Here is a 25,765-nt window from a genome sequence, read left to right as displayed (position 1 = left end):
TCTGTACTGCTTGCCAGAGTGAACTTTTTAAAAACAAATCTGATCGTGTTATTCTCCCTGCTTAAAATCTCTTCATTGGGTTCCTCTCTGATGGAACTCTGCCATCTTCAGCAGTTTGCAACCCCTCGTGGTAGGTGCTCTGTAAACCCCACCATTCCACATCTGGCAGTTAGCTGAAGGGCATGCTGTGTCAGACCTCTCTGCTTACAGACCATCCTGACCTTATTTGCCACCTGTACTTCCTCATCCCCTAAAAAAAGTTGATCCAGCTTCAAGCCTCAGGGGAAATACACATTCTGTATCAGGCTTTGCAAAACCTACAGGTTGAAGTAAGGGCTTTTCTGTTTTTGTCCCTATTATATTGTCTATTCCTAACTTTGTCAGAGCACGTAACATTTCCGTGTCCTCCTGTTACCACTTTAGGGTAGGGAAAGGACAGTTCAAATAACAAGTGTTTGCTGTTAATTATTATTAATTACTTAACTGTGTGTCGATTTTCATAGACTGCCTTTCTGTTAGCATTTTGATCTTTTTACCAAATTAACAGTATGTTTTTTTTAAACTATCATAGCTACTTTGGGGTTGGTTTTTTTTTTTTTTTTTTTTTTCATTTCATTCAGGTTTTTTGGTTGCTTCTTAAAAAGATGTAGAGAATAGAGGAAGCCATGGGGAAGTTTTAAATGAGTAGATGATGATATATTTATATATAGCAATGTATTAAAAGTTCTGATAGACCAAGCAGTCTGGTTTAAGGTACATATACTTAGTAACTCATGTAGACATACACATTTTTAAAAATTATTTTTAGGAGAAAGTTACTGTCATGAGCACCATTAATCCAACCAAGGACCTATTGGCTGACTTGATTGGGTGCCAGCGACTTCCTGAAGACCAGCGTAAAAAAGTACACCAGCTAAAGGACTTGTTGGACCAGATCCTAATGTTGGACCCAGCTAAACGAATTAGCATCAACCAGGCCCTACAGCATGCCTTCATCCAGGAAAAAATTTAAACGAGATGAAGAAGCTCCAAGGGTTTGAGTAATTAAATACAAAGACTGAAGAAATTTCACAGCAGTTTATTAATGTATATAAACTTATAAATATTTCTCCAGCAAATTTGAGGAAGCATGATATATTTGAATTAACACCAAGGGTGATATTTCTTTTAGAAATGTTAGTTAATCTGTTTTGTGTCTTATGTGAAATTTCACTGTAGAACTGTTTTAATTGCCAAGACTGCACAAAATTACAGTGCTAATGTATATGGTTGCAGTTCACATAAAAGACAAAAAGCATCTGTTATAAAATGAGTAGTAATACTGGGTGGTTGATTTATTTTTAGCAAACTTGGCTTCATATTGGTCTTCAGATAAAATGGCCAGCATAAATGCTGTTTATATTCACGTTTTCCTAGGTGTGTGTGTGCAGGCCACAGCAGCATGCCCTTGGTGTAGTCAGTGCCGAAAGGGGTCTGTTCCTTCTTGAGCCTGCCTGCAGGGATGGTCTCCTCTTTTAAAGCAGGTTGTGTACAACATTCAGTACACTGAAGGTAAGCTAAACCATCAACATCACTGGTGTTTTAAGATGTTATTTTATTGGAACAGTTGACAAATGAGGGATATTAGCTTTGTGGCGGAATTCCCTGCATGTGTGATAACTGATCTTTTTTATTTTTTGGCATTGCAACTGTGGCATAGTTACAGTTTCTGTTCTGTTCATCACATTTAAAATTGGAAGAGTATGCGCTTGATGGATAGAGCGCCTTCAGTGTACTGTTTCTTATTAACTTTAATTTTTTAAATCAACTTGCTATAGACTTTATATACATTTTGTTAAATACAGTTCGTAGTGACGTAGAAACAAGGCATAGTTTTCCTTTACTAATTACACATGTTGAGGCCTAATTCTGAAAGTCCTCATATTTAAAAGTTAGACAACATAATGAAATTTTTAACTATTTGTATGTCATTTTGAAAGTGTACTGCTTTATGGTAAAAGTGTTTTTCATTTGTTCATTGTTTTCATTATTTGTGATCATGTTGTCTTTCAATACAGGCATAAACCTTCCACTCTTGAACAAAGCAGCTGCTTTTTAAAAGCGGTAATTGCTTCTTTACCTTTTATTTCTTTTGTAAATGAAGCTTTTCTTTAAGAATGTGACTTTAAAGTGTTGTCTATTGCATAAAACAGTTGACACTCACTTATTGTAAAGTGAAGATTGTTCTCCTGCATGTGAAGTGGACCATGCAGATTTCTGTATGTTCTCAGTATGCATCACTAGATAATAAAGTCTTTTGTGAACAAGGCATTTGTAGCCATTTTTAAAAGTTTTTGTCTTCAGTGCTGGTAAGTCAGGTAAACCATAAATAGTTAAAAAGCAACCTTTCGTTTCTTCCTTTAAGTCTTTAAAAGAATTATTTGTTAAAGATTAAGCCTAGCCACAAGTTAATCGTTTTAGTAATAATCAGGATTCTAAGTTATTTCGTCAAAAAAAAAAAAAAATCCTACAAGTATTGTCAGTTTTCAGTGTAGTGAGATAATTCCTGTAGGTTACGGGGTGTAATTCAGGATTTAACTAATGTTTCTGCTATTTTCTCACTTTTCCTTTTGATGGTGCGGAAAGAGAAAAGGAAAACGGGGCACAGGCCACTCACCGCCTTCTCCAAGGGGTCTGATTTGCTGAGACACCAGCTTCACCTTCTTAACAAGGTTATTTCTGACAGCATGTGTAGATAAACATTTAGCAACAATTTAAAACAAATCATGTAAATCAGCTTGGGTTTGCAACACAAAGGAATTCATATTTTTAACATGGTAGGAGAGACTTTTCAGAAATGTATGTACATCTTTTCTGTTTGGGTGGTAAAATATAATGCTTGTCTTCCTGAGCATTGTGGAAAATAACCAGATTTTAGGGGTTTAAATAATATTTTTAAATTGTAAATGGGATTTTTTTATTCACCCAGGCACCTAATTACAACAAGCATGCACATTTTGGTGCATTCAAGAATGGAAAATCAGAATAGCAGCATTCTTCTGGTGGGTTTTGCTCCATTTAAAGACATGAAATGAACTACAGCCAGGAAGGTGATAGATGATATAATAAGCCAACTTTGAATCTACACCCCGTCTCTTCATGGTTTAGACTTACTAAAATAAATTAAAGGTGGTTTCCATCTTCAGGTAGAGTGATGCCTTTTAAATAAGGCATCACAGGTGCAGCTTGTCTACCTTAACAAAATAAAATGGGTAGTGATTTTCCCACCATGACTTACTTTATTTTGGTGATAATATGCTGCATATTCGAGTCTTTTGTAGTTATTTGCACTCAAAATAGTTAACATTTTGATGCTTCTGGTGATTTTCATGGCTTCGTTTTATGTAATTATTTAATAAGTTAACTTCCACTAGAAACAGTTCATCTTATGCCTTCAAAACTATTAACCTATTCTTTAAAAAACAAAGTTGCTTGTTACTTGTTCTTTGTGTTTTAGGTGCAGTTCAGTGGAAGATGATGACAGCCAGAAGACATGAGCTAAGGTTTCTGTCCTATAAAAGATTTAAAATTAAAAAAAAAAAAAAAAAAAAAGAGAGAAAGAAAAAAAAAGAATCCTCCATTTAATTTTTGTCTAATTTTTTTAGTTTTCAGCATTATGATTTGGGTTTCGTTAATGTTTGGCACTTAGAGTAGTAGTGCTGTTGTGGTGTTCATCTGTAAAGTGCTTGTTTTATCATGCTTCCTTCCTCTCCCTGCTCCCCACTCTCTCCTCTCCATACCCACCCACCCCCCCGCCCCCCCCCCCCAAATAAACACTGTGGTCAGATTTAGTGATACTATGAAAGACTCTTGAATGGTGAGATTCCACAGAACACATGGCCATCAAAATTGGTTCCTAGGGGTTGTGAGAAAAACCACCAAGATCACATACATCAAAAAGTAGTCTTTAGGTATCTTACCTCCTTTGCAGATGCAAAAGAATAGAAAGTGGAATTTTAAGAACAGTGTTACCCAACTCCTTTAATACTCTATTCCCCAACTTTCCCTTTTAATAACTTTTTTACAAGTGGTCCAGTCATGGTCTTAAGATAGACAAAATATTTAGAACCACTGTCAGTTTTTCTTCATAAGTGAGAGTAGATCTTTGTTCCCAAATTTAGCATTCCTAGATTTGTCTACTTGAAGGGAACCCTGTAAACATTCTTTACATACATATACGTGATTTTATTAGAATTAGTAATTTTCTGAGGCAGAAATTTGGAACTTCGTAAGACCTCTGTTAGATGATGGTTCTAATTTAGTGAATTATCTTTATCCTGCATTCGTATTTCAGAGTAGCTGTATAGTTTTCAAACAAGTTAATCTCAGATAAAGCATTTGTTTAATACACATCTGAGCAAAAATACCATGTGATTGTCAGACGTCGGGGTTCCTAAATCTTAGGACATAATCCTCAAAAACGTCATAGTTCTTTCTGTAGCTGGGGGGTGAGATCCGGAAAGCAGATACACTGTAGACCCCATTCTCTAGATGGACCTTATACTTGAAGGTATCAGAAATCAGGTTGAATGAGGTATCAAAGATTTGAAGGAAGGGGGAAGCATCTTGTCATAAATTTTAAAGACCTTCCCAGTATTTATATTCACCCTTAAGTCCTTATTAATAGCATCCTGTTTATTCCCCAATGTATAACTCATTCCATTCTACTACTTTCAAAATAATTGTTTTTTAAGGTATTGTAATTTATTTGCCATTATAATAATTACCTTTTTTCTCCAAAACAAATACTCAGGACATTTCTACAATACAAAAAATGTGTATGTTTCATGGTATGTGATAGAGGCAAAGAAATGTAATGTTCTCAGATCTGTTTCATATTTGCATTCCTTCTGTGTTCTTTATCATTTCGTAACGCTAGCTGGCTAGGTAGAAATAGAATCTCTGAAATGAAACCGGAATCACAGAAGTAGTTAAAGAATGCCCTTTTAAATGTTGGAGATAGGAAAAAAGTAGAAACTCGAATAATTTCCTTTCATTAGTTATGATGACCTGATTAGAAACTGGGCTTCATAAAGTGTTTCTTGTAGTAGTATCCTAGTTCAAGTTTGTATTCAACATGAGTTTTATCATCCTTTTAGATGGCATTTCTTCCTTATGGAAATGTTCGGTACAAATTCGTTTGTGTTTTTTTTACATGTCAATAATGTATGCTAAATTGACTTTTAAAATGTTTTCCAGTTTGATAGATATCATCATGGCATCTTTAATTTTTTTTTCTCCTTCTGTATGTAGGGTAAGGGACTGTTCTGAAGAATCTTTCCATTTAGTGATCAAGATATGGAAGCTGGTCTCTGAAAATACTCAATGTGTATCCCAGTTAATCATGGTATCATTTGAATTGTAACTTAAATTTTAGCAGCAATGTTTTCCAATTATTGGGAAAACTAATAAAATATGTCTCTTGTTACCATACTGTCTCCTGATTCTTCCTTCGTTGTAGTTTGGTATTTTATGTTTAGTTTTAAGTTAAAAACATCATTTCCTACCTAAAGTTTCTTAGATGCTATTTCACTGGTGTTCATAGATGTGCTTTGAAAGGTATTTTGTGCCCAAATAGGACTGCCAGCTGCCAGGTTAAAGTTTAGATATTTGTGTTAAAAGTTCCTCAGAAGATACCTGATGTGCATTGTGAGTACCCGTGAAGGGGAAAGTTGTAGAGGAAACGGCCGACTTGGTATGATCTTCCTTACAGACCCCAAAATACTTCCCAGCAACTCCATGCAGAACACACCAAAGGGTATGGTATTTGTGTTCTTGTTACATATATTTCTGATTTGATTATGCTAATAGAAACATAAATAATGAGATGACTCCCTTTGCTGTAATGATGTAAACCAGTTGGTCCACTGCAGATGGGGAAGCCTGACAAATACTGGACTGTATCCTTCGTCTCTCCACTCCTCATTTCCTTTTAAGGAAATGTCCTCAGCTTAAAATGTAAAGCATTAAGAAGGGCCAGGAGATTGAATGAATCTTTTAACACACAAAGCGGGACTGGAGGATGCAGGGCCAGAGTGTCTGGCTACGTGGGGCACACCTGACCTAGCAGATGCTACCTTCTCCACCTCGTGGTCGAGCCCTGGTTTTTGTAAGAAATGGGCCATAATGGCAGTGGCTCTGGCCAGCCGCCTTGCCAAGGCCCCGGCTGCAGTTTTCTACGTGGGCCAGCGGAGGTTTGAGAACTACGTATTCCTCTGTCTAAAGCAACTGACGAGGGTCACAAGCTCCTGTGTTTTATTAGGGAAAGTAGTATGCCGGGTGCATTGGGCTTGGGAGGGGGTATGGCACGCTTTCAAGAGAACTTTCTTACATGTTTTTTCACTGATGAGTAAGAATCTGCCACAGTTAAGATCCAAAAAAGAGCTAAGAAAAAGCGCCCATACAGGAGAGCCAAAACATGGGGAGTTTATGAGCAAGCCAGGAAGCCAAATTCAACTCGAATTGCCTAAATAGAATTACTTCAGCTTGTGTGTGTGCTAGAAGCTACCAAGTGTTTCTTCAAGGATAGTGGTGGAAGTTGGCTTCGAACGGGTTTGAAAAACAGCCAAGTCTTTCGAGTTTGCTCCCACTCGCCCAATGGTCAGTTTTTCTCTTAGCCAAATATTGCCTATTTTACTCCCATCATTTCACAAGATGAACTTAAGATGGCTACGTCTACTTGCGATGTATGTGCCTCTTCTGTCCTCATTTTAGGGGCTCAGACAAAAAATTTCAACTATTTTTCCTAATGATCATGTTAAAATGAGTGCCTTTGCCTCATTATTGACGTCAGCATTGCTGCTAATGTGTATTTTGCATAGTTACATTTAAAACAATTGGGACTAATTGAAAACTCTGATAGGTGTTTTCAGTAGCTCCTTTTTCTTGGGTCTAATGGCATCCTAAATAAAGTAGCCTGGTTATGCTTCCAGTTAGAATTTGGCCTACCTACCTCTCAGACCTCAAAGCCTAGAATCCATCTCCTCCCACCCCTCAATCCTTGAGTACCAAGGATCCGTTTCTCATAACTGCTGATCCTTTATTACCTCTACCTCTAAAATACTCCCCAGCTCCTGTTTGCCGTCTCCCACGTCCACTCCCACTCTGGGTCTTCTTGAAAACGGGATTGTGTCTTCACTACCCCCTACCATGTACCGGATGCCTGGCACTGGCCTCGCGAGAAGCAGGACCTTCATCATCTGAGTTGTTAACTCCAGTGCCGAGGCAGCTCCTTCCATTCAGTGTGGCCTTTCTGTGTCACTCCTAGTTTCCCTCATCAGTTTTTTAACTTGCCAGCCACTTGATCCTCATATGATTCTGTGAGATAAAAGATGCTCTACTCACCTTACCCATTAGGAAAGTGAAGAACTGAGCTTAAGGGGCCTGCCTGAGTGCGGAGCTGTCAAGTGACAGAGCCTGGGTTCAAACTCCATCTGGCTGTGCGGCCAGTGCTCGTAGCTGCCGTGTCCCCCAACTGTCCTCCAGGCCGGGCCAAGCCCCTTCCTTAATCAAGTACTTTGAAGGGCGCCTCCAATGCCGGGCGATGATTGTTGGGGGTACGTACAGTGGAACAGGCATGTCCCTTTCCTGATGTTTTCACAGGTGGAAATTACATCATTACAACCCTAACGGTGAGTGGGTAAAATCCAAGCAGGTAAAGAAGGTAGAAACGAGAAGGGGGATGAGGGCTGCCGAATGAGGCTCAAGACTCCATGAGAACTTTGAGGGGAGGAAGGGTGGCTGGTGGGGAAGACCAGTGGCGAGACCATCTGTTCTGTGACCCATTCTCTGTTTCTGTGGATGGTGACACCAGCTGTGGGGTGGAGGTAAAATCCTGTCCTATAATAAGGTCCTGAACAGTTACACTTATTTTCTATTGTGTTGGTATGGTTCCAGAAAATCCTTTGAAATTAACCTAAAAACTAAGCATTCTGTCCTCTGCTTCTAAGAACTCTTTGAGCCTTATTCTTTTACTAAAAATAGAAGAAACTGAAGCTGCAGTTGCTCTCTTCAACATGGACTTGAATCATCCTTTAATTCATCTGCCCTGTCCCTATCTGGAATATTTCATCTTGCTGGGATGGGGCGGGCGGGGGGGGAGGGAGGGGTGGCGGGAGGATGATCCACTAAGTGTAATACTGACCATGCCTTGGCAGGTGGCTGGGAGTGGGGATAGCCTTTTACTTCTCATTTTCCTTTGGGCAGTGCTTGAAGTTTTCGTCTTTTTTTTTTTTTTAATGTTTAAGGAAAACTCATTTGAATTCACCAATCATCCACTAAAAACCAAAACATACTATCCCCTCGCCCCCAAACATCCAAACTGAGCTGTGCATTTTACATCAAGTTTGTCCTTTACAATATCTTTCAAAATGTGATCCAAGAACCCCCTGCATTAAAATCACGCAGGAGGTTTATCATGCGGGTCCCTGAACCCCACTCTCAGATTCTGTGCACGCGGGCCTGCACCAGAGCCCCGACTCAACTGGTTTGTTTCACTTGTTTCACACGCTCTCCCTTCCACACACACACACACACACACACACACACACACAGTTCTTTTTAATGAGTCAAGAAGCCTTGGTGCAAATCGAACTTCAATTAAAAATATATATATACAAAAAAGAAAGAGAAAAAGAAAAGAAAGTTAGAAAAAGAGGCCTTAGCTGTTTGCATATGAACTAACCAGGGCTAAGACTTCCAGCAACAAAGAACTTAAGGGGGAAAGTGCCATTAACAATAGACTCTGGCTGCTATGTGGACAGCAACCTTTTCTCATTTTTCCTTTGACATTCTGAAAACTGTTAGGTCTGAGTGGAAGAGGGTTGTTTCATGCCTACAGCTCTCTTTAGGTCCCGGGAGAACTGATCTCGCTTTCATGTATGTGACAAAGGACCTGGGAAAGGAAAAAAATTTAAAGATTCATGGGAGGATCTAGAGGATCTTGCATGTTAATTCAACAAAATCAAGTATTTTAGCTGTTAATGGTCAACTAAATAGGTCAAAGTGATAGACTAAGGGGGTTTTAGAAATAGTAAAGAAAAAGAGATACCACCAGAACAGGAAAACCCAAAGAGTAAGTCCCTACTAGAGGTAACTGCACTCCTAAGACTGTCACAGAACACAAAAATATACCAGCAGTAAGTCGATTACAGCATTTATTGATGATGGAATTCTGGGAAACAATCACAACAAAAGAATAGTCTTTTGACTGATTTACTAAGTGAAACATTCCTTTGAAACACAACATGCAAAAGATTGCCAAGTACGTCAGTATGGAAGCCCTTGGATTTATACATTAGACATCTCAGCAGTGCTTTTCACGAGTTCCACTCCACGTCACATCAAGTTCTTCATGTGTGTAATACCTGCATCTCGGAATGATGAGGCATGTTTTAGTCAAGCTTCTTGGAAATAAGACTTGCTCACGTTGAGAAGAGGAGGAGAAAAGTTATTTTTGGTCAATGGGTGAACACTTATCCTTAGCTGTAAAGGAAGGTGATAAACAGTTTAACTTCTGAATATAGAGTGATTTGTTTAATTCAATGTTTTTTTGATAAGTTTTCTTTTTGGTCCTTGGTGCCTTAATTTCTTCTCTCTGATTTTCGGGAAAAGACAGAGGTATAGCTGAAACTGGGATCGGAGACCTTGGTGGCAGACATCTGGTTGAGACCATTTTAACCAATGATTGGGCTGTCTGGGAAGTAGTGGCCTTGGTTGAGAGTTCTTGGCATGGATTTAAAATGGAGCTTTTGAGGTTCCTAATGTCATCACAAGTTGCAACCAATTGTTTGGTGGTGGATGAACTTTTGAGAGATGGTGGTTTGGAAGTCCATTTGCATTTGCCGGCATTGCTCCCATTCCATTTTGAAGCATTTTGTTCAAGCTTGCAAGATCCACAAGTGCTTTTTCTTTTTTCACGACTTTTATTGACACAAGTTGTCTGAAGACTCAGAGAGTCCGAAAGTTTGGGCTGTCTCATTTTGGGGATAGCTTTGGAGGAGAAAGGTCGTTCAGTAGCTGCAGGAGCACAGAAGGTAGTTTGTAGTCTGGGCCTCTCTTTTTGTATAGTCAGATGTTGTAATCTTTCCATTTCCAGTAAACGAGTGATCAAATGTTCAACAGAGCTTTCTGGAGGCTCCACTGTCGCTTTCCAAGTTTCAGATTTTGAGAGGGCTAATTTGTGCAAGTCCAGGGTATTGAAAGGAGAAGGGAGAAAATCGGGATATGGAAATACTTCACTTGGTTCCTCTGTGAAAGATTCCTCAACATTTTCTATTGTTTCTGGCTTTAAGTTCAGGTCCATCTTTTTAAAATAGCTGAGCAAACTATCGTTTGCTTTTTCATTTTCAGATAAATCACTTTCGTCTGTTAAGTTTTCTTCCACACTGCTGTTTCCATATTTCAAGTTCCAGTTTGGGGCACATAAAGATTCACCACTATTGTTTTCTGCAGTTGAACATAAATTAATATAAGGCTCATTTCTGTCCTTAAAGAAGTCTCCATCGGCATAGGGCCAGCAGAGACCTGACGGCATCTGTAGTCCTGGGTAAGGATCAACTTGCTTATCGAATGAAGCACTTGTCAGTGAGTGGTTCAGAGTGAAGAGCCTCATGGGATTATTGGTTACATTAAAGCCAGTTTCCACTGCAGACTTTTTGAAATCCCTTTAAAAAATGATTTAATTAATGAATGGTTTGTGGACTAGACTTAAAATGCTGTTAAAATGGTAATCAATAAGCAAAATTATCAAAGTCTGGTTAACATTTAGTTTCCAACGGCCTCCGTGTATCTGTAACAGGTGTATGTTCATTTCTAAATATGCTCAATTATATACAACTATATACATTTTTAAAAAAATATAGATTAGATTATTATCTGGACATCCCTTCGTGCATGCCCAGGTGACCAGGTCATCATACCCACAAATGGCTGGCTGCATCTATGGTATGAGTGGCCACCGGTTAACGATGGCTAATTATATGTTTGCCTGTTATTAATATTGTACGTGCAGTGATGACATCTGAGAAGCGGGCTCTCCAACTCAAAGTGAAATTATAGTGAAATGTTTATGCACCCAGTATTAGATAAAAGGAAACTCAAAGGATGTAATTAGGTTTCTCAAGAAGGCCTTCTACTTTAGCTGTTGTGGTTTTAAAAAGTCATGCTAACATAAAAAGAAGCAAAAACAATGTTTACCAAAAATTATTTCATAGTAAAAAACCAAAAAACTATACAATTAAAAAAAATTATCCCATAGTAATTTTCATCCGATGGTGTTCTTTTATTTTATGAGTAATGCTTCTAGGTAGTGTATTAGAATGAAAACTGCAAAAGAGCCATGCCATAGAATACTGAGTTTATAGTCTGGTTTTTACTTTATTTTTTTTTCAAGCTTATTGAAGTACTGACATTGGAAGAGTTGAAGCATTAATTGACATATACAGTCTCATTATCTTCTTGCTTCCTTTCATTCCAGTTTTTTTGGGGTTTTTGTTTTGTTTTGTTTTTTGCTTTTTAATTAATGAGAGAGAGACAAAAGGAGAGAAGCTGAGACACAGGCAGAGGGAGAAGCAGGCTCCATGCAGGGAGCCCGACGTGGGACTCGATCCCGGGTCTCCAGGATCAGGCCCTGGGCTGAAGGTGGTGCTAAACCGCTGCGCCACCCGGCCTGCCCCTCATGCCAGTTTAAACACATCAAATTAAAGGATATTGAAAAATACTTTCATTTCTGTAGAAAATAGTAAAAATGTATTGATTTAGCTAAATATTTAACTTGTAAACTTTGTAAAACCACAAGGAAGTCACTTTAAACCTACAATTGATAATAGACACAGTCCATGTTGTTTATTGAAAAGACCATGAAATCTGGGCGTGAGGACCTAGGTTTGAACCCCTTTGCCACCAGTGAGCAGAATGGTAATGATCGTACCGACCTTGGGGTGGGCTGAGCAGCAGGACAATTACATGAGCGTACTTTGCAAAATGTAAAACATTAGATGAAAGATATTGATTTTATGCTCTGGGCTTCTTGATGGCTACTGAGGAGAAAAATCTCAGTCCTAGGATATTTCATTGACACTGACTTCTAACTCTGCAACATACGTAGGCTTCCCCGGTAGTAGTGACTAATGCCTATCAAACACATCATACTGTTCAGTCCTCACAACAACCCCATAAAATAGGGACTTTTACTTTCTACCTTTTATGAGTAAGGAAACTGAGGCACAGAGTGGTTAAGGTCACACACCTACTAAGTGGTGGAGCTGAGTGGTGGGACCCTGGTTCGTAATCCTGGCCACTGCCCCGCTCCTGACTCAGTTTATGTTTGCTCCGTGTTAGTGTGATAAAACTCCATTCATTTCGTTTGACCTCTTACCTTGAAATCCTTGTTCCCAGGGGAGATCTTTCTAGTGAAGGTGGCTTTCCTATGCCCCTCACACTGACGTTCCCTTAGGACACTAGTCCTTATGGTCCCCATAGCACATCTTGGATTCACGCCTCAAACTTCAGCATCAGGTGAGTTTTACTGGGAGCCTCACAGACGTAAGGCCCTCTGATGGGGAGCCGGGGAGTCGGCTACTATCCAGTGAGCCACCCTACCCTCAAAAGTGGGCACGAAACTGAGGAACTAATTCTCTAGTTCAGATTCAGGAGCTCCATCAAACAACATCCTGTGTGTAAAAGTGACGCGGTGTTGAATAAATGTCATCCCCACGTAGCAGTAACCTGTGGTTGTTTGTAAGAAGCGTTCAAGCTGGTCCCAACACGCACCAAAGTTTAAGAACCAAAAACTAAGAAATCAAACCCACACAAGGTCTGAGAAGCAATATACTGCATGAGCCTGGTTCTTCCATCCACTCATTGCATGACTTTGGGCAAGTCACATACCTTGTCACCCTGACTCCATGTCCTCATCTGTAAAAGAGGGATGCTGACAACAGTGCCTTATAGGATCGTTGTGGCGGTTAAATGGATTCACATATGCAAGGGACAGAAATCATTCCTACCCGATGCACTATGATTTTTCTGTTACACTTCTTTTTCCCTTCAACAAGAAGCTCCAACTCTACCCACGTAAACTCTCCTTGTAAGGGCACAGAAAACTCTGAATTCTTCACATTCCAGTGATGCCCTCAGTGTATGCCAGCCACTTCCTGTTTTAGGGTGAGCTTCCATAATTTGCCACAAGTGGCACACAATACTTTTTCTTCCGGTTGTTTTTTTCTCCTGGTATTTCAGATGAGTAAACTCACGTGTATCTTTTTTTAGTATTTTTTTTAACTCATGTGTATTTAAGTGTATTTCATTAATTTAGGGGTTTACGAAAATCAATATTCTCTCACCTGTTCTCCATGGTACTTCCTTCGTTAAGAGGATAACTCCATAACTGAAACATCCCTTGTTTACTATTCTGATAACAGAAAAACCACGGACAACATCTTAGTAACTGCATGCATTTTCAAGAAAAATGCTTTGGGTATAATGAATAAAATCTCACCTGCGTTCTTTTGTGAGCATGCTCTGACGAATTAAGTTCTAGCATCAGTTGATCTATTGGAATTTCCAAATGGTTCTATAAAGAAGCAGAAGACTTTTAAACACAATACATCCCTATTTCCTGTTATTGTTCTAAGAATATACAGTTCTTGTTCTAACCAAGAAATATAAAGTCATAAAATACTCTCTTTTATACATACAGATATCATTTGTTTTTACTGACTTCAGCAGCAATTTAGCATAATCTGTTACAAATACCAGCAGTGTTAACTAATGAGCTTCGAATATCATTAAGATTAACTTTATTTTACCAACAGTTAAGTGTTTTATATTTCGATCAAAAAAAAGTAGATGAAAGATTCCTCACTACTTCAAAACAAAATAGTAACCATCTTAACGGCTTCAGTATATCTTAAGAGCTGAGACTACTTCTCCTTTGGCAGTGACTACAAAACACTAGTCACGCAACATTAGTTTCCACTTCTGGTATTGGCACACTGAACAAAATATATGATAAAATATATATTAACTTAATGACCAGTTTGCAGCCCTGCAGAACAGAAAGAGCTTTGACTTGTTTGAAGAACTCTACAGAAATGAAATTGAAATTTTTAAAGAAAGAAAATTTTCTTTAATGAACATATAGTTTTAAAATAATGTTTTGTGAACGATTTAAAACCAAACATTTATCCTTACCTTGTTAATTTTGCCTGAAAGAATATGTATGGAAAAAATGACAATTAATAGTTACACAAAACTGGTTGTATTAAAAACAAACCCCCTCTAATATGAGAGGCCATTGATATCATAAATATGAATATAGATTTGCAACATGTATAAATATAAATACACACGTCTAGGATTTCTTACCACCTGCTGCACTATCCTTTCCAGGTGGGAGATTTTTATTTTCAGGAGCAGGTACTTCCGAATCCAAATTCCAGTGAGACAAGTTCTAAAACAATATTTGTTTTAGGATAAACTTAACGTTAAGAACACTTTAAAAGCTCAAGTACATAATTTTTCATGTCTGTGGCTAAAGTGTGAGAAAGGCATAAAGTTCCATGACCCATTCTCCCTCTTATAAGGACACTAACAGCATTTTTGAGAAGCATGCACTTTCTCTTTTCAAACTATTACCAGCTTGGTAACACCTAGTAGGAGATAGAAAGGCTTTTCCATTAACTTATGGTTTTGTTCTTATTTTATTAAAAGTAAAGACACACAGGTTTTCAAAATTGGTTTTAAAACTATAATAAAATAGGGCAGCCCGGTGGCTCAGTGGTTTAGTGCCGCCTTCAGCCCAGGGTGGGATCCTGGAGACCTGGGATCGAGTCCCACGTCAGGCTCCCTGCATGGAGCCTGCTTCTCCCTCTGCCTGTGTCTCTGCCTCTCTCTCTCTCTATCTGTCTCTCATGAATTAAAAAAAAAAATCTTAAAAAAAAATAAAGCTATAATAAAATATCCAGTTCAGTGTGTGCCTGGCGCACAATGGCACATTTGCCAAGTTTTCTGTATCTGAGCACCACATCTGATAGCCTATGAAATCTTTCCATCCGCCAACGAAAATTCTCTAATCTGCACATTGTACTCAACGCTGACCAGTCCGCTACTCATTCTAGACTCCGGATGTTGAAAACCACTTGGGAAATGTTCAAAAGCAAGCCAAAAAGTGAATAGGGAAAGGCCCTAATATGTACTATTTATGTTCCAGGCACGTGCCAGGTGCTGTGGGGGGGGGGGGGGGGGAATGTGGGGCGTGTACAGGAGAGGACTGTAGCAATCTACCCTGTACTAGGGAACATGAAGAGGTGAGGAGTTCATTTTTTTTTAAAGTAATTTTTAAGGAGTGAACTCAGTTTGTTTTCTATCTCAAAAGAGAAAATCCTTTGTAAATTAAACTCTAAGCAATACACAACTAAAATGTTAGGTATCACCCCAAACGAAAGGAGGAACAGGGAGATTAAGCAGGTTAAGCTTGAGGATAGTATGAGGACGTAACCGGCCCATGAGAAAACTATCCCCTGGCGGGAAGGGTAGTTGACCATCGGAAGGTCGGCTGCAGGTCATCTTTCTCTGGAGGTGAATTCCCTGCTCCCCCAGACAACACGGACTTACGGCCAGTCTCTGCATGAGCCTCACCTAGGGAGTGTTTTAAAAATAATACTTGAGGGACGCCTTGGGTGGCTCAGGGGTTGAGCATCTGCCTTCCGCTCAGGGTGTGACCCTGGGGTCCCGGGATCGAGTCCTGCAAGGAGCCTGCTGCTCCCTCTGCCTGTGTCTCTGCTTCTCTCTGTGTCTCTCATGAATGAATGAATAAATAAAATCTTTTTTTTTAAAACCCCATACATACATACATACATACATACATACATAAAACACTGGAGGGGCGCCTGGGTGGCCAGTCGGTTAAGCATCTGACTCTTGATTTTGGCTCAGGTCATGATCTTAAGGTCATGGGATCAAGTCCCAGGTGAGGAGTCTGCTTGAGACTCTCTCCCCCTGCCCCTCCCCTGCACACAGGTGCATGAGCTCTCTCCCTAAATTAAATACATCTTTTAAAAATAATGATCCTTGGGGGGGAGGGGGGAGGAATGACAAGTTCTGACTCCGTGGGGATGGAGGTGAGTCTCAGTTATTTGGATTTTTAAAGACCTCCCTGACAGAGGATCAGGCTTCTTTCAGCTCTGGGGTCCTAGTCCCCTAACGGGCAAAACAGCATGTGGCGGGAAGACTCTTGGGGGGACACAGTGAAGGGAAACCGCGGCTGAGGTCACACAGCGAGAACTTGGTCAACTGGGAAGGCGTGCTGCCGCCCCCCCGGAGGTCCTGGGAACTGCTGCTGCCCACAGCCCACCCCCTGACCCCGTCTTCCCAGGGTGCGTGTGAGGGAATGAGGAAAGGTGGGCGCGGCCCGAGGAGCCAGGCGCGGCCTCTCCCCAAATCCAGCTGCTGCAAGAACCGCTTTGGAGCTTTGGGGAGCTGCTGGCTGACTTTTCCCTTTGTTAAAAGAAGCACAAAGACGGCCCACTGGCTCCTCCCAATGCGCCACGAGGACACTGGGCGCAGGGATTGGGGCAGGGTGGGGGGAGCTCGGCCGGGGTGGGGGCGCCCAGCCGCCCAGGGTAGCACCGCCCTACCTGGGGAGGGGTGCCGGGGGCGCCAGGGCTGCTGCCGCCGCTCTCACCGCTTCTTCTCCCAATTTTGCTCCTCTGTTTCCTTAGAATCCTACACAGGTGGTGGGACAGGCACAGGGCGGGTGAGGTGCCTCAGGGGCCGCTGAAAAGTGGGAGCCTGGCTCTGCACCCAGAGGTCCCAAGGTGCTTGGGGCGGGGGGCTGCGAGGGCCCGGCCGGGGCGGTGGAGATGGGCCCCGCAAGGCCCAAGGCGCCCCAAAGCTCCCACAAAGGCAAACTGGAGGGCCTGACCCACAGAAGCTTAGGAAACTAAGGTCTTGGGGGGGGCGGGGGATGGAGACACTATCAAAGAGCTGAGATGCAGATTAGAACCAACATGACCAATTCTCTGGAACTTAGACACCAGGCCCGGGATGTCTGCTTTTCATCATTCACACCAGGTGCCGGGGTGTGAAAACGGGCCTGACCTGGGGGCTCGGGGCGGGGACACCGAGGGCCCACAGGCCCAAACACTAACTCTCCGGGCACCTGTGTGAGGCCGGAGCAGCAGGGAGTCCCCGGCTAACAGGTAGGACGGGCTGCGGGTCACGGCAGGACCGTCTGGAAAGAGTCACGCAGGACAGCCGCGGAGCCAGAGTATCCGTGACTCCTTTACAGTGTATGGGCTCCTGCGGGGAGAGGTGTGCCCTCAAGAAATCCGTAGAAAATACGGTTCAGGGAAGTTTTGGATCAAGAGGTCCAGATCCAGGGGGGCCTGGGGGCTCGGCGGTGGAGCGGCTGCCTTGGGCCCGGGGCGTGACCCCGGGGTCCCGGGATCGCGTCCCGCCTCGGGGTCCCTGCATGGGGCCTGCTTCTCCCTCCGCTGTGTCTCTGCCTCTCTGTGTCTGTGTCTCTCGCGGATAAATAAATAGAATATCAATAAAAACGGGGGGGTACTGGTCACCTGTGGATGCCAGGCCCTGGCGGGGCCGCGGGGCAGGGCTGGGCGCCCCGGGGAGGCCGCGGCCGGGGCGGGAGGGGAGCCCCGCTGCGGGGGGCGGGGGGGACCCCGGAATCTGCAGCCCGGCCCCCCCCCGCCCGGGGAGCGCAGGTGCAGGGGCCCCCTCTTACCCCAGGGCGCCGCAGGCCCACGTGTGGTCCCCGCCGTCGTCTCCGCGGCCGCCGCCCCGAGCCCCAGGCCCCTCCGCGGGCGGCGCGAACGGCTGGGCGGGCGCCCCCGCGGCCTCGGGCTTCCTGCGGCGGGAGGACAGGGAGGGCAGCGGGCGGCGGGCGGCCGGGAGCACGGGCCCCAGGGCGGCGGGAGGCCTGCGCACCGCGGGGGCCGGCCGGGGCGGGGGCAGCGACCCCGAGGACGCCCCCCGCCCCCCGCCGCCGGGCAGCCCCGCAGCTACCGCCCAGCGCGGGCGCCTTCCACCGCGGCCACGGGTCCTCGGGGCTCGGCCGGCGCCTCGGGGGCAGGGCAAGGAGCCCGGCCGGGAGCCCCCGCGCCCCCCCTCCGAGCCTCCCCGGGGGCGGCCCGGCGCGCTCGGCCATCGCGGGGGGCGGGGGGCGCCCGGGGCTCGGCGGCCGGGGGTCAGGGCCGCGGCCCTCCTTCCGCCGCTTCCCTCCGCGGCCTTCCCTCGGGCCGCGGCCTAACCCTGCGCCCGACCCTGACCCCGACCCCGGGCTCAGAGCGCTGAGAGCACCTGCGGCAGCGAGGTGGGGACTGGGGTCAGGGTCCTCCCTCCGTGGCCTTCCCTCCACGGCCTTCCCTCGGGCCGCGGCCTAACCCTGCACCCCCCAACCCTGACCCCGGGCTGAGAGCCCTGCGAGCACCTGCGGCAGTGAAGCGGGGGCTGGGGTCAGGGCTGGGGTCCTGCTTCCGCGGCCTTCCATCCACGGCCTTCCCTCCAGGGCCTTCCCTTGACCGCGGCCTAACCCTGACCTTGACCCTGACCCCGGGCTGAGAGTCCTTCGAGCACCTGCAGCAGTGAGGCAGGGGCTGGGGTCAGGGCTGGGATCCTGCTTCCGCGGCCTTCCATCCACGGCCTTCCCTCCAGGGCCTTCCCTTGACCGCGGCCTAACCCTGACCTTGACCCTGACCCCGGGCTGAGAGCCCTTCGAGCACCTGCAGCAGTGAGGCAGGGGCTGGGGTCAGGGCTGGGATCCTGCTTCCGCGGCCTTCCATCCACGGCCTTCCCTTGACCGCGGCCTAACCCTGTCCCTGACCCTGACCCCGGGATGAGAGCCCTGCAAGCACCTGTGGCAGCGAGGCAGGGGCCCAGTGCACAGGGGACCTAACCAGCCGGGCTATCACCTGCAGAGCCGCAGACAGTTGGCTGCGCTTGGGGACAGAATAGTGAAACAGCCAGAATAGAAGATGGAAGGCTCCCCAGCAGAGGGCAAGCCCACCCCTGGTTGGGCCACATTAGTTATGGGTCTTACAGTGGGAAAAAAAAGCTGAGTATTATTACTTTTTTCTATCTGGGATATACTTAGCTGACAGAGGAGGCCAGTTTTGTCCCCCAAATGCCTATGTCTTAGTTCAGTTCCCCGAAATATGTGTGTGTTGGCATATATCCATATATATCCACACATATATAGCCACACATCTGCATGGATATCCTATTACATAGGCATTATTACGTACATACATATATAACACATAAATATGTAAGTGAACATGTCTGGTACATGTGTGTAAGTAAGTAAACAAATACTAAAAGTGTCAGAGATGCCCTTTATAATAAAGCACAGACATCTGAGGAAGACACGGCTGCAGCCCTTTGCTGATGACGCTATTGCGTTCTGTTGGGTTGAACACCCAACTGTAGATTTGAGCCCCAAAATGTTTCATTAAGCATCTCAACGTGCTGGTTCTTAACAAATGGGGGGAAGAGATGCAACACTCCTCTGAGAGTCTTCCCAGAAAAATGCACACGTAAACCATAGGTCCCATAGGTCCCATACAATTTAAAGGGTTGGTCAGCGCTCGGGTCTCCCACCCCCATCCCCTGCCCAGAGGTATCTGTCTCCTTCCTCTGCATTTCTGTTTGCCTCCCAGCGAGGCCTTCTCTGACTCAACTTCCAAGCAGCCTTCCCGCCTACTTGACTCCATTTCATAACACCCTGCTTCAACGTGTTCTCCGGCCTCCTCACAGTCTTGGTAACCGTGTGTGCTTTTCTATGGCCCGTTTCTTCCCAGTAGCGTATAAAACTCTGTGAGGGCAGTGGCCTTGGTGGTCTCGTTCACTGGTACACGCTGCCCCCTGCAAGCTGTTCTAGGCACATGTAGGTGCACAGTAAATATAGGAGAATGAATATAAGATTAGCATCGGCCTCCCGGGAGGCCTCCTAGGCCCTCTCCTCCTTCAGACTGTTTTCCCTTCTGCTGATAAAACACGCAGACCTGCTCTAACGCCCTCCCAATGCCAAAGAATGAGGCCCGAATTCTGTAGCCAGGCTTTAAGGGTCCGCTTATCAGTTCCAGTGCTTTCCTGTCCAACACCTCAGACATTTTGCAACGTTTCTAAACACTCTCTCTCCTCCAGTACATACATCATTTTTCTTTTCCTATAATAGCTCCCCTTTTTTATTTTCCCTCCTCCCTCCTAAGCTAAGTCCTATCCTTATAAATCTACCTCACAAATGGGTCAGGGAAGAATAGATCACAACCTCTTCCAAGATTTCCAATCAGGTTATTATGAGTCATTTGTTTATGATTCCCTTCTCACTGTTACATTATGATTATTCACTTACCATATCTCACTCTCTATCTTTTCCAGTATCTTAAAGGCAAGACCTGGCCTTATTTTATCTAGCCTGCTACCTGGCATATAGTAGGCACTCAAGATGTATTTGAATTCATTTAATTATTCTAAAAAAAATAACATTTGCTAAAAACAACATTAGCTATGATACGATTACCATGTGGCAGGCATAATGCTGAACATTTTATTTGGATCAACCAATAGTATATTTTTAACCCAATGAAGGTGGTCCTACTAGCTATTCCTGTTTCATGAATGAGCAACCTGAGCCTTCAATATATTGTTTTCCCAGCTTACAGTTACTTGAAAAGCAGTGAATTGGGTAAGTATTGGGGTCCGTGTACTCCCAGCTAACACTTTCTACAAGTATATCTAGCTGGGAAATATTTTGTCCTTTTATGTTCTCTAGACAGGAGACAAAAAAAGAGGTGTGCCTATGTGTACGCATGCATGCATGCCATTTATTTAGCTTCCGTACCTCCCGTCTTCCTTGCTTTATGTTGGTTTCCATGTTTTCCTTTTGTTTCAGAACATGAGCTGATCCTTCATCTCTTAAAGTCCCTCTGAGATTTGTCATCCATAAATACATCCTCTAAGAATCTCTCTCTCTCTTTCTCTCTCTCTCTTTTTTTTCTTGACAGGACATATTCCTAAAAACTTTATCAATTTGGCTCATCTTCCTTTTTCTGGAGACTTTTGGAATGCTTTGATGTCAGCATAAAAATCATGCCCCCCCCCCCCCCCCCGCATCACTTGTTGAATTGATAAAGTTGTTAGTATTGCAGGTGAGAGCTCTGGTGACAGCATTGGCCCCTTACACTCTCTACGGGAGAGCACCCAGCCCGGGCGGTGAGGAGACAAGGCTGAGAGAGAGGAAAGGCAAGCGTGAGATGTGGTGGTCGTGGGAAATATAAGGTGAGCAACTAAGAGAATCCTACTCGCTCCAAACCCTTGAGTCTGAGCTGGCTCTCATGCAGCCATGAGGGGGTGGTCCTTGGATAGAGGCCTGTTTCCCACAGTGGCTCGGTGCAGCTCTACCGTCAGCCCTTGGCCCAACAGAATGCACATCCCATACAGGCCATCCCAGGGCCACTCCGGGAATTCAGCTTTTATTTTTTATTTATTTATTTATTTTTGGAATTCAGCTTTTAATGGTAGCATCAGGCTTGCCATATTTTAAACCTCTGCCTCATTAGCTAACCCAGTGAAGGAAGGAGAGCTCGAGTCCTCTGTCTCGTGGCATTTAACAAGCTCTTACATTCATTACGAGGGAGGTGGTCTGAATTGGTGGAAAGAAGGAAAGCCTTGAGCCAATCACTGGGCAGGTAAGCGCGCCTTGCCGCTCACCTCATTTCTCCCACTCGGAGAAGTGACAATTTGGACCAACAGAAAACTCTTTTGGAAAGCACTTTGATTACCCATTCCTTTTTGTGGTCCAGGGTGATGCAAAGAAATGTCAGTGACGACACTCCTTAGCTTCTAATTATTCTGCGGGGAAATCCTTCTATTCCGCTCCACCTCTTTCAAAACCTTTCATATTTTTATATTACTCGTGCATTTGCCTCCACCTCCCTCTATTTGTCCCTGCTGTACTGTCAACGTCGCAGCTGGCTATCTACTGTGATGGAATCTTGTTCGGTGTAATTATGTAAATATTTTCAGAAAGTCAGGGCCATATTTTCTAATTAATAGCATGCCTTTTTGTTCTCAAGTGAATAAGAGTCTATTCAGTGGGAAACATTTCAGTTCAATTATGGGTGATTTGTATTTCGTGTAGGGCGAGGTAACTAGTCCTGTGCTTCCCTTTTTTCCAGCTTCTACTTCTTCTACTTTGCTCTCAATGGCCAGTTATATCTATCCCTGACGTAGGACTCCATTTCTGTATGCATTTACCTTAAATGTCCCAACTTTCTTGGGTTTGTAGAATTCTTTTTTAGGAAATACATATAAAAATATTTTTTAAAGTTAGAAATTGTGTTTCTCTTTTAAAAATTAACCTTGAACACTTTGCTCCCTCATTTGCGAGACCACCATTTAGATGCAAAACAATGTACCAAATCTTGTTGAAAATCTATTTATTCCTAGAATGAATGTGGTGGTGATGCATAGGAATAGATTTCCAGAAGAGAAACACACACATCGGGAAACTCTACACCTGCGTAAGTTGCAGCCAGTACTTTTGTTTGTTTGTTTGTTTTATTTTTTGTATTGAAGGTCGATTTGCCAACATATAGCATAACACCCAGTGCTCATCCCATCAAGTGCCAGTATTTTTTAAATAAATTCTCAACTGTAAATATCTACCTATATTTAGATTTTTCTGTAGAACTTGATTTCTGCAGTTTGAAGAGCCCTCTGGCTTCCTCCTAGATGCCTATGCCCTGCAGTTTTGTTTTCTTAGCCTTACATCACCAGTGTACTTGGGATTTTTAAGTTTCAGGATCGGGACTTACTTTCTGGTGCCAGGAAAGCTGTAGCCTGGGCCTTCTTTCTGGTGGTCGGAACTGTCCCACCTCATCTGCTTTGATCGGAACACTCTCTTTAGAACGCTTTCTTTAAGAAACTTGGAGATGATCTTTTCCCTTTGAACATTACTGAATACTTTCTCTTCTGGAAGCCAGCTGATCTTATCACATCCACCGTGGCCGAGGGGAAGGGGAAGGTGTTCTGGAGACACAACAGCCCTCTTTGGGACAAAAAAAGGAATTGCCGTTTACCTAAAAGCCATGAATAAGAGATCAGCCGAGCTAGAAAAACAACCCGGTGTCCTGCAGGTGCTGTGCTGTGGGATCAATTTAGCTAATAACGCAGCGCTGCTACCTAAGGGGCGCACCTGGCTCTTCGTAGCAACTCACTGTCACCCTAAGAAAGGGAGCCTCCTCTGGCTTAGGAGAACTGTCTCATCTTTTCTTTGAAAAATAATAATATATTAGTAATGTGGTTGTGGAAACGTAAATGTATTGATTGTGGGAGAACAGAATTGGAAGAAGCTGAATTCCAAGCAAGATACACAAGAGAAGGATCCGTTTTGTCAGAGAACCTTAGTTTTGTAGGCTGAGACCTGGGGGCCTGAAAGCAAGATCACAGGACTAGTTAACGACTAGTTAGCAGCAGGGGGTCGCCAGCCTACTGCCAACTGGTCCTGAACCGTGTTCTTCCCACTACAGCACAATTAGAGAAAAGGTAGGAGATGGATTCCTCGAAGGAGTCTTATCCATTGCAAAGGACATTTATCCATCAGTGTATTTGACAATAAAATATCATAATGTGGCCTACTTCTGATTTCAGCCAAGGTCAATAAGCCAGATAAGCAGAAACACTCTAACAGTTGCTATTTAGAGCAATGATTATGCACATATGGCAGGGATGAAGGGTACAGTATAAGGAACATAGTCAATGGTATTAGAATAGCGTCATATATATATAATGCTGTTATAATTGATCCTTTATACTGGATGTAAATTGATATATATTGATATATATAGTTGATTGTGTATGTGATATATATAAATATTACATATATCCATTTACATGCAGTATAAAGGATCAGTTTTGGGATACCGGGTGGCTCAGCGGTTGAGTGTCTGCCTTTGGCTCAGGGTGTGACCCCGGGGTCTAGGTATCGAGTCCCGCATCGGGCTCCCTGCGTGGAGCCTGCTTCTCCCTCTGCCTGTGTCTCTGCCTCTCTCTCTGTGTCTCTCATTAATAAATACATAAAATCTTAAAAAAAAAAAAGGATCCATTTTAATATATCGCTTCCTTGGCCTGTGGAATGGCTTATAACATGGTTTGTTCTTTTCTGATCGTGTAAATATTGAGAGTAATACACTCAAGTTCCCCTGGAAGAAAGAAGTCTCCCCCTCACTCCCTATTCTACTCCCCTCACTCCACCAGTTCCCTTCCCTTTCCAAAAACACCCATGAAAGGATAAGAATCCCATTATACTTGAGTGGCTCTGATTCTAGAACGTCTTTTTACATACATTTGTATTTACACTATACCTTTTTTGTTTATTTTTAAAAGGCTCACTTTTTAACTGTGCACACCGAAAAATTAGTTTGCAAGTTAAGAAGCAAAAGTTTGCATCTTCTGCTCTGGATGCCGACGTGTCCCATGAGGTCACCACCATGTGCATATAGTCTTGGCCAAGGGTTTTTTTTTTTTTTTTTAATATTTATTTATTCATGAGACACACAGAGAGAGAGGCAGAGACCCAGGCAGAGGGAGAAGCAGGCTCCACGCAGGGAGCTGGATGTGGGGCTCGATCCAGGGACTCCGGGGTCATGCTCTGGGCCGAAGACCAGCCTTAATCCACTGAGCCACCCCCCCACCCCACCCCCAGGGGACCCCCTTGGCCCAGGGTGTTAAGGCTGGCAGACAGCTGGCCCCACACCTCCCTCCCCCTGCTCCCCCTGCTCCCCCTGCTCCCCCTGCCTCCTAGCGCTTGGCAGAGCGAGGAGCACCAGTCCTGGGGGTAGAGCCGGGAGGGGGGCTTGGCTTCTTATTATCTGTGCTTTTGCCCCCAGTCTGGGGGCTGTTCTCGCACCTTCTGTCTTGCTCAGGCCTGCGCTAGCTCAGGCTATGATGCTATTGTAATACCATTGACTATGCTCCTTAGCACGGGGGTGGCTTACAGTGATGTCACCAGGTCCACCGCCAAGAAGGGCTCCTGCGGGTAGGGCGGAATCCCGCTTTGTGAGATGGAGAAAGACCAGCAGCAGGTGCGCCCCTCACCTGGGTCAGCCTGGCCATGTCCCGCGCCCCCGACGGCGTTGCCGGGGCGCTGTGCCCACCTCGGGGGTCCCGGGGCCGCAGGCCTGCGCGGCCCTGCTCCCGGCTGGGAGCGCCCCGGGCTCCCGCTGCCCTCGAGGGGAGCAGGGCCCCCCGTTTCTGCCCGCGGTCCCCGGAAGGCTGGGCCGGCTATTTCCGACGGGCTGGCTTCCTCTGGGCTGAAGAGCGGGCGAGCGCGGGGTTCCAGCTCGGGCCATTGTGACCCTCGCCAGGGGCGCGTTCCAGGCCCCCCTGCACGCGCGGTCCGCGGGGCCCCTGCGCCGGCTCCGCCTCCGATGCCCGGTGCGCCCTCCCCGCTGCCAAGGCGGGTCCCCGCGGGGCCAGCCGCCCGCCCCCCTTCCACGCTGGAGCTTCCCCTCCTGGGCAAACCCGGGACCCCGAAGAGCTACGCGCAGCCTGAGGTTCTGCGTCGCACCTTTGAGACCTTGTCCAGCCTCCACAGGCTGCTGCCCAGTCGGCTCGTGGACACCCTCCATTCCTACAAGACGGAGGACAAGCAAGACTGTACGTGGGTGCAGCTGGGTGGGGCGGGGGAGGCTTCTTGGTGAGGGTG

At 44.6% G+C, this 25,765-nt stretch overlaps 3 protein-coding genes across 30 annotated transcripts in view; 2 read left to right on the top strand and 1 right to left on the bottom strand.

Annotated features, from left to right (window-relative positions):
• The window catches only part of PRP4K (pre-mRNA processing factor kinase PRP4K), a 36,941-nt gene extending 31,471 nt beyond the window's left edge, over nucleotides 1-5,470 (top strand). Inside the window, exons 15-19 of one of the 14 annotated variants that reach the window (XR_013373781.1) lie at nucleotides 809-2,103; nucleotides 2,626-2,711; nucleotides 2,969-3,041; nucleotides 3,497-3,542; nucleotides 5,293-5,470. Coding sequence is in view for 1 of the 14 variants with exons in the window: in XM_077886156.1 (XP_077742282.1) it covers nucleotides 809-1,012 (204 nt within the window). In the remaining 13 variants the exon portion in view is untranslated. Of the gene's footprint in view, nucleotides 1-808; nucleotides 2,309-2,625 lie in introns of those variants that run through there. The other 13 variants (XR_013373777.1, XR_013373779.1, XR_013373780.1 and 10 more) reach the window with 13 other exon arrangements.
• A 3,707-nt stretch (nucleotides 5,471-9,177) lies between these two features.
• FAM217A (family with sequence similarity 217 member A) lies at nucleotides 9,178-25,378 on the bottom strand. 8 transcript variants are annotated; one of them, XM_077886159.1, is made up of 9 exons: nucleotides 25,156-25,378; nucleotides 22,875-23,107; nucleotides 17,783-17,905; nucleotides 16,677-16,764; nucleotides 14,407-14,491; nucleotides 14,233-14,246; nucleotides 13,538-13,612; nucleotides 13,383-13,450; nucleotides 9,178-10,703 (listed from the first exon to the last, which is right to left on the bottom strand). In XM_077886159.1, the coding sequence occupies exons 1-9, from the start codon at nucleotides 25,171-25,173 to the stop codon at nucleotides 9,488-9,490; spliced, it is 1,920 nt and encodes a 639-aa protein (XP_077742285.1). In that variant the 5' UTR covers nucleotides 25,174-25,378; the 3' UTR covers nucleotides 9,178-9,487. The 8 variants fall into 8 exon arrangements, with proteins under 8 accessions (XP_077742285.1, XP_077742288.1, XP_077742289.1 ...); XM_077886162.1 differs by having other exon boundaries at nucleotides 22,875-23,138; nucleotides 25,056-25,377; XM_077886163.1 differs by having other exon boundaries at nucleotides 25,056-25,377.
• LOC144306683 (testis expressed protein 56-like) overlaps nucleotides 25,107-25,765 on the top strand; it is a 31,534-nt gene continuing 30,875 nt past the window's right edge. For all 8 annotated transcript variants that reach the window (XR_013373794.1, XR_013373791.1, XR_013373789.1 and 5 more), the window contains exon 1: nucleotides 25,107-25,716. Coding sequence is in view for 2 of the 8 variants with exons in the window: in XM_077886174.1 (XP_077742300.1) it covers nucleotides 25,122-25,716 (595 nt within the window). In the remaining 6 variants the exon portion in view is untranslated. The remainder of the gene's footprint in view (nucleotides 25,717-25,765) is intronic.

The sequence above is a fragment of the Canis aureus genome, chromosome 37, assembly GCF_053574225.1.
Source record: "Canis aureus isolate CA01 chromosome 37, VMU_Caureus_v.1.0, whole genome shotgun sequence".
Lineage (NCBI taxonomy): Eukaryota > Metazoa > Chordata > Mammalia > Carnivora > Canidae > Canis > Canis aureus.
The sequence above is the reverse complement of the archived record's forward strand: the minus strand, read 5'-3'. Positions and strand labels throughout refer to the sequence as shown.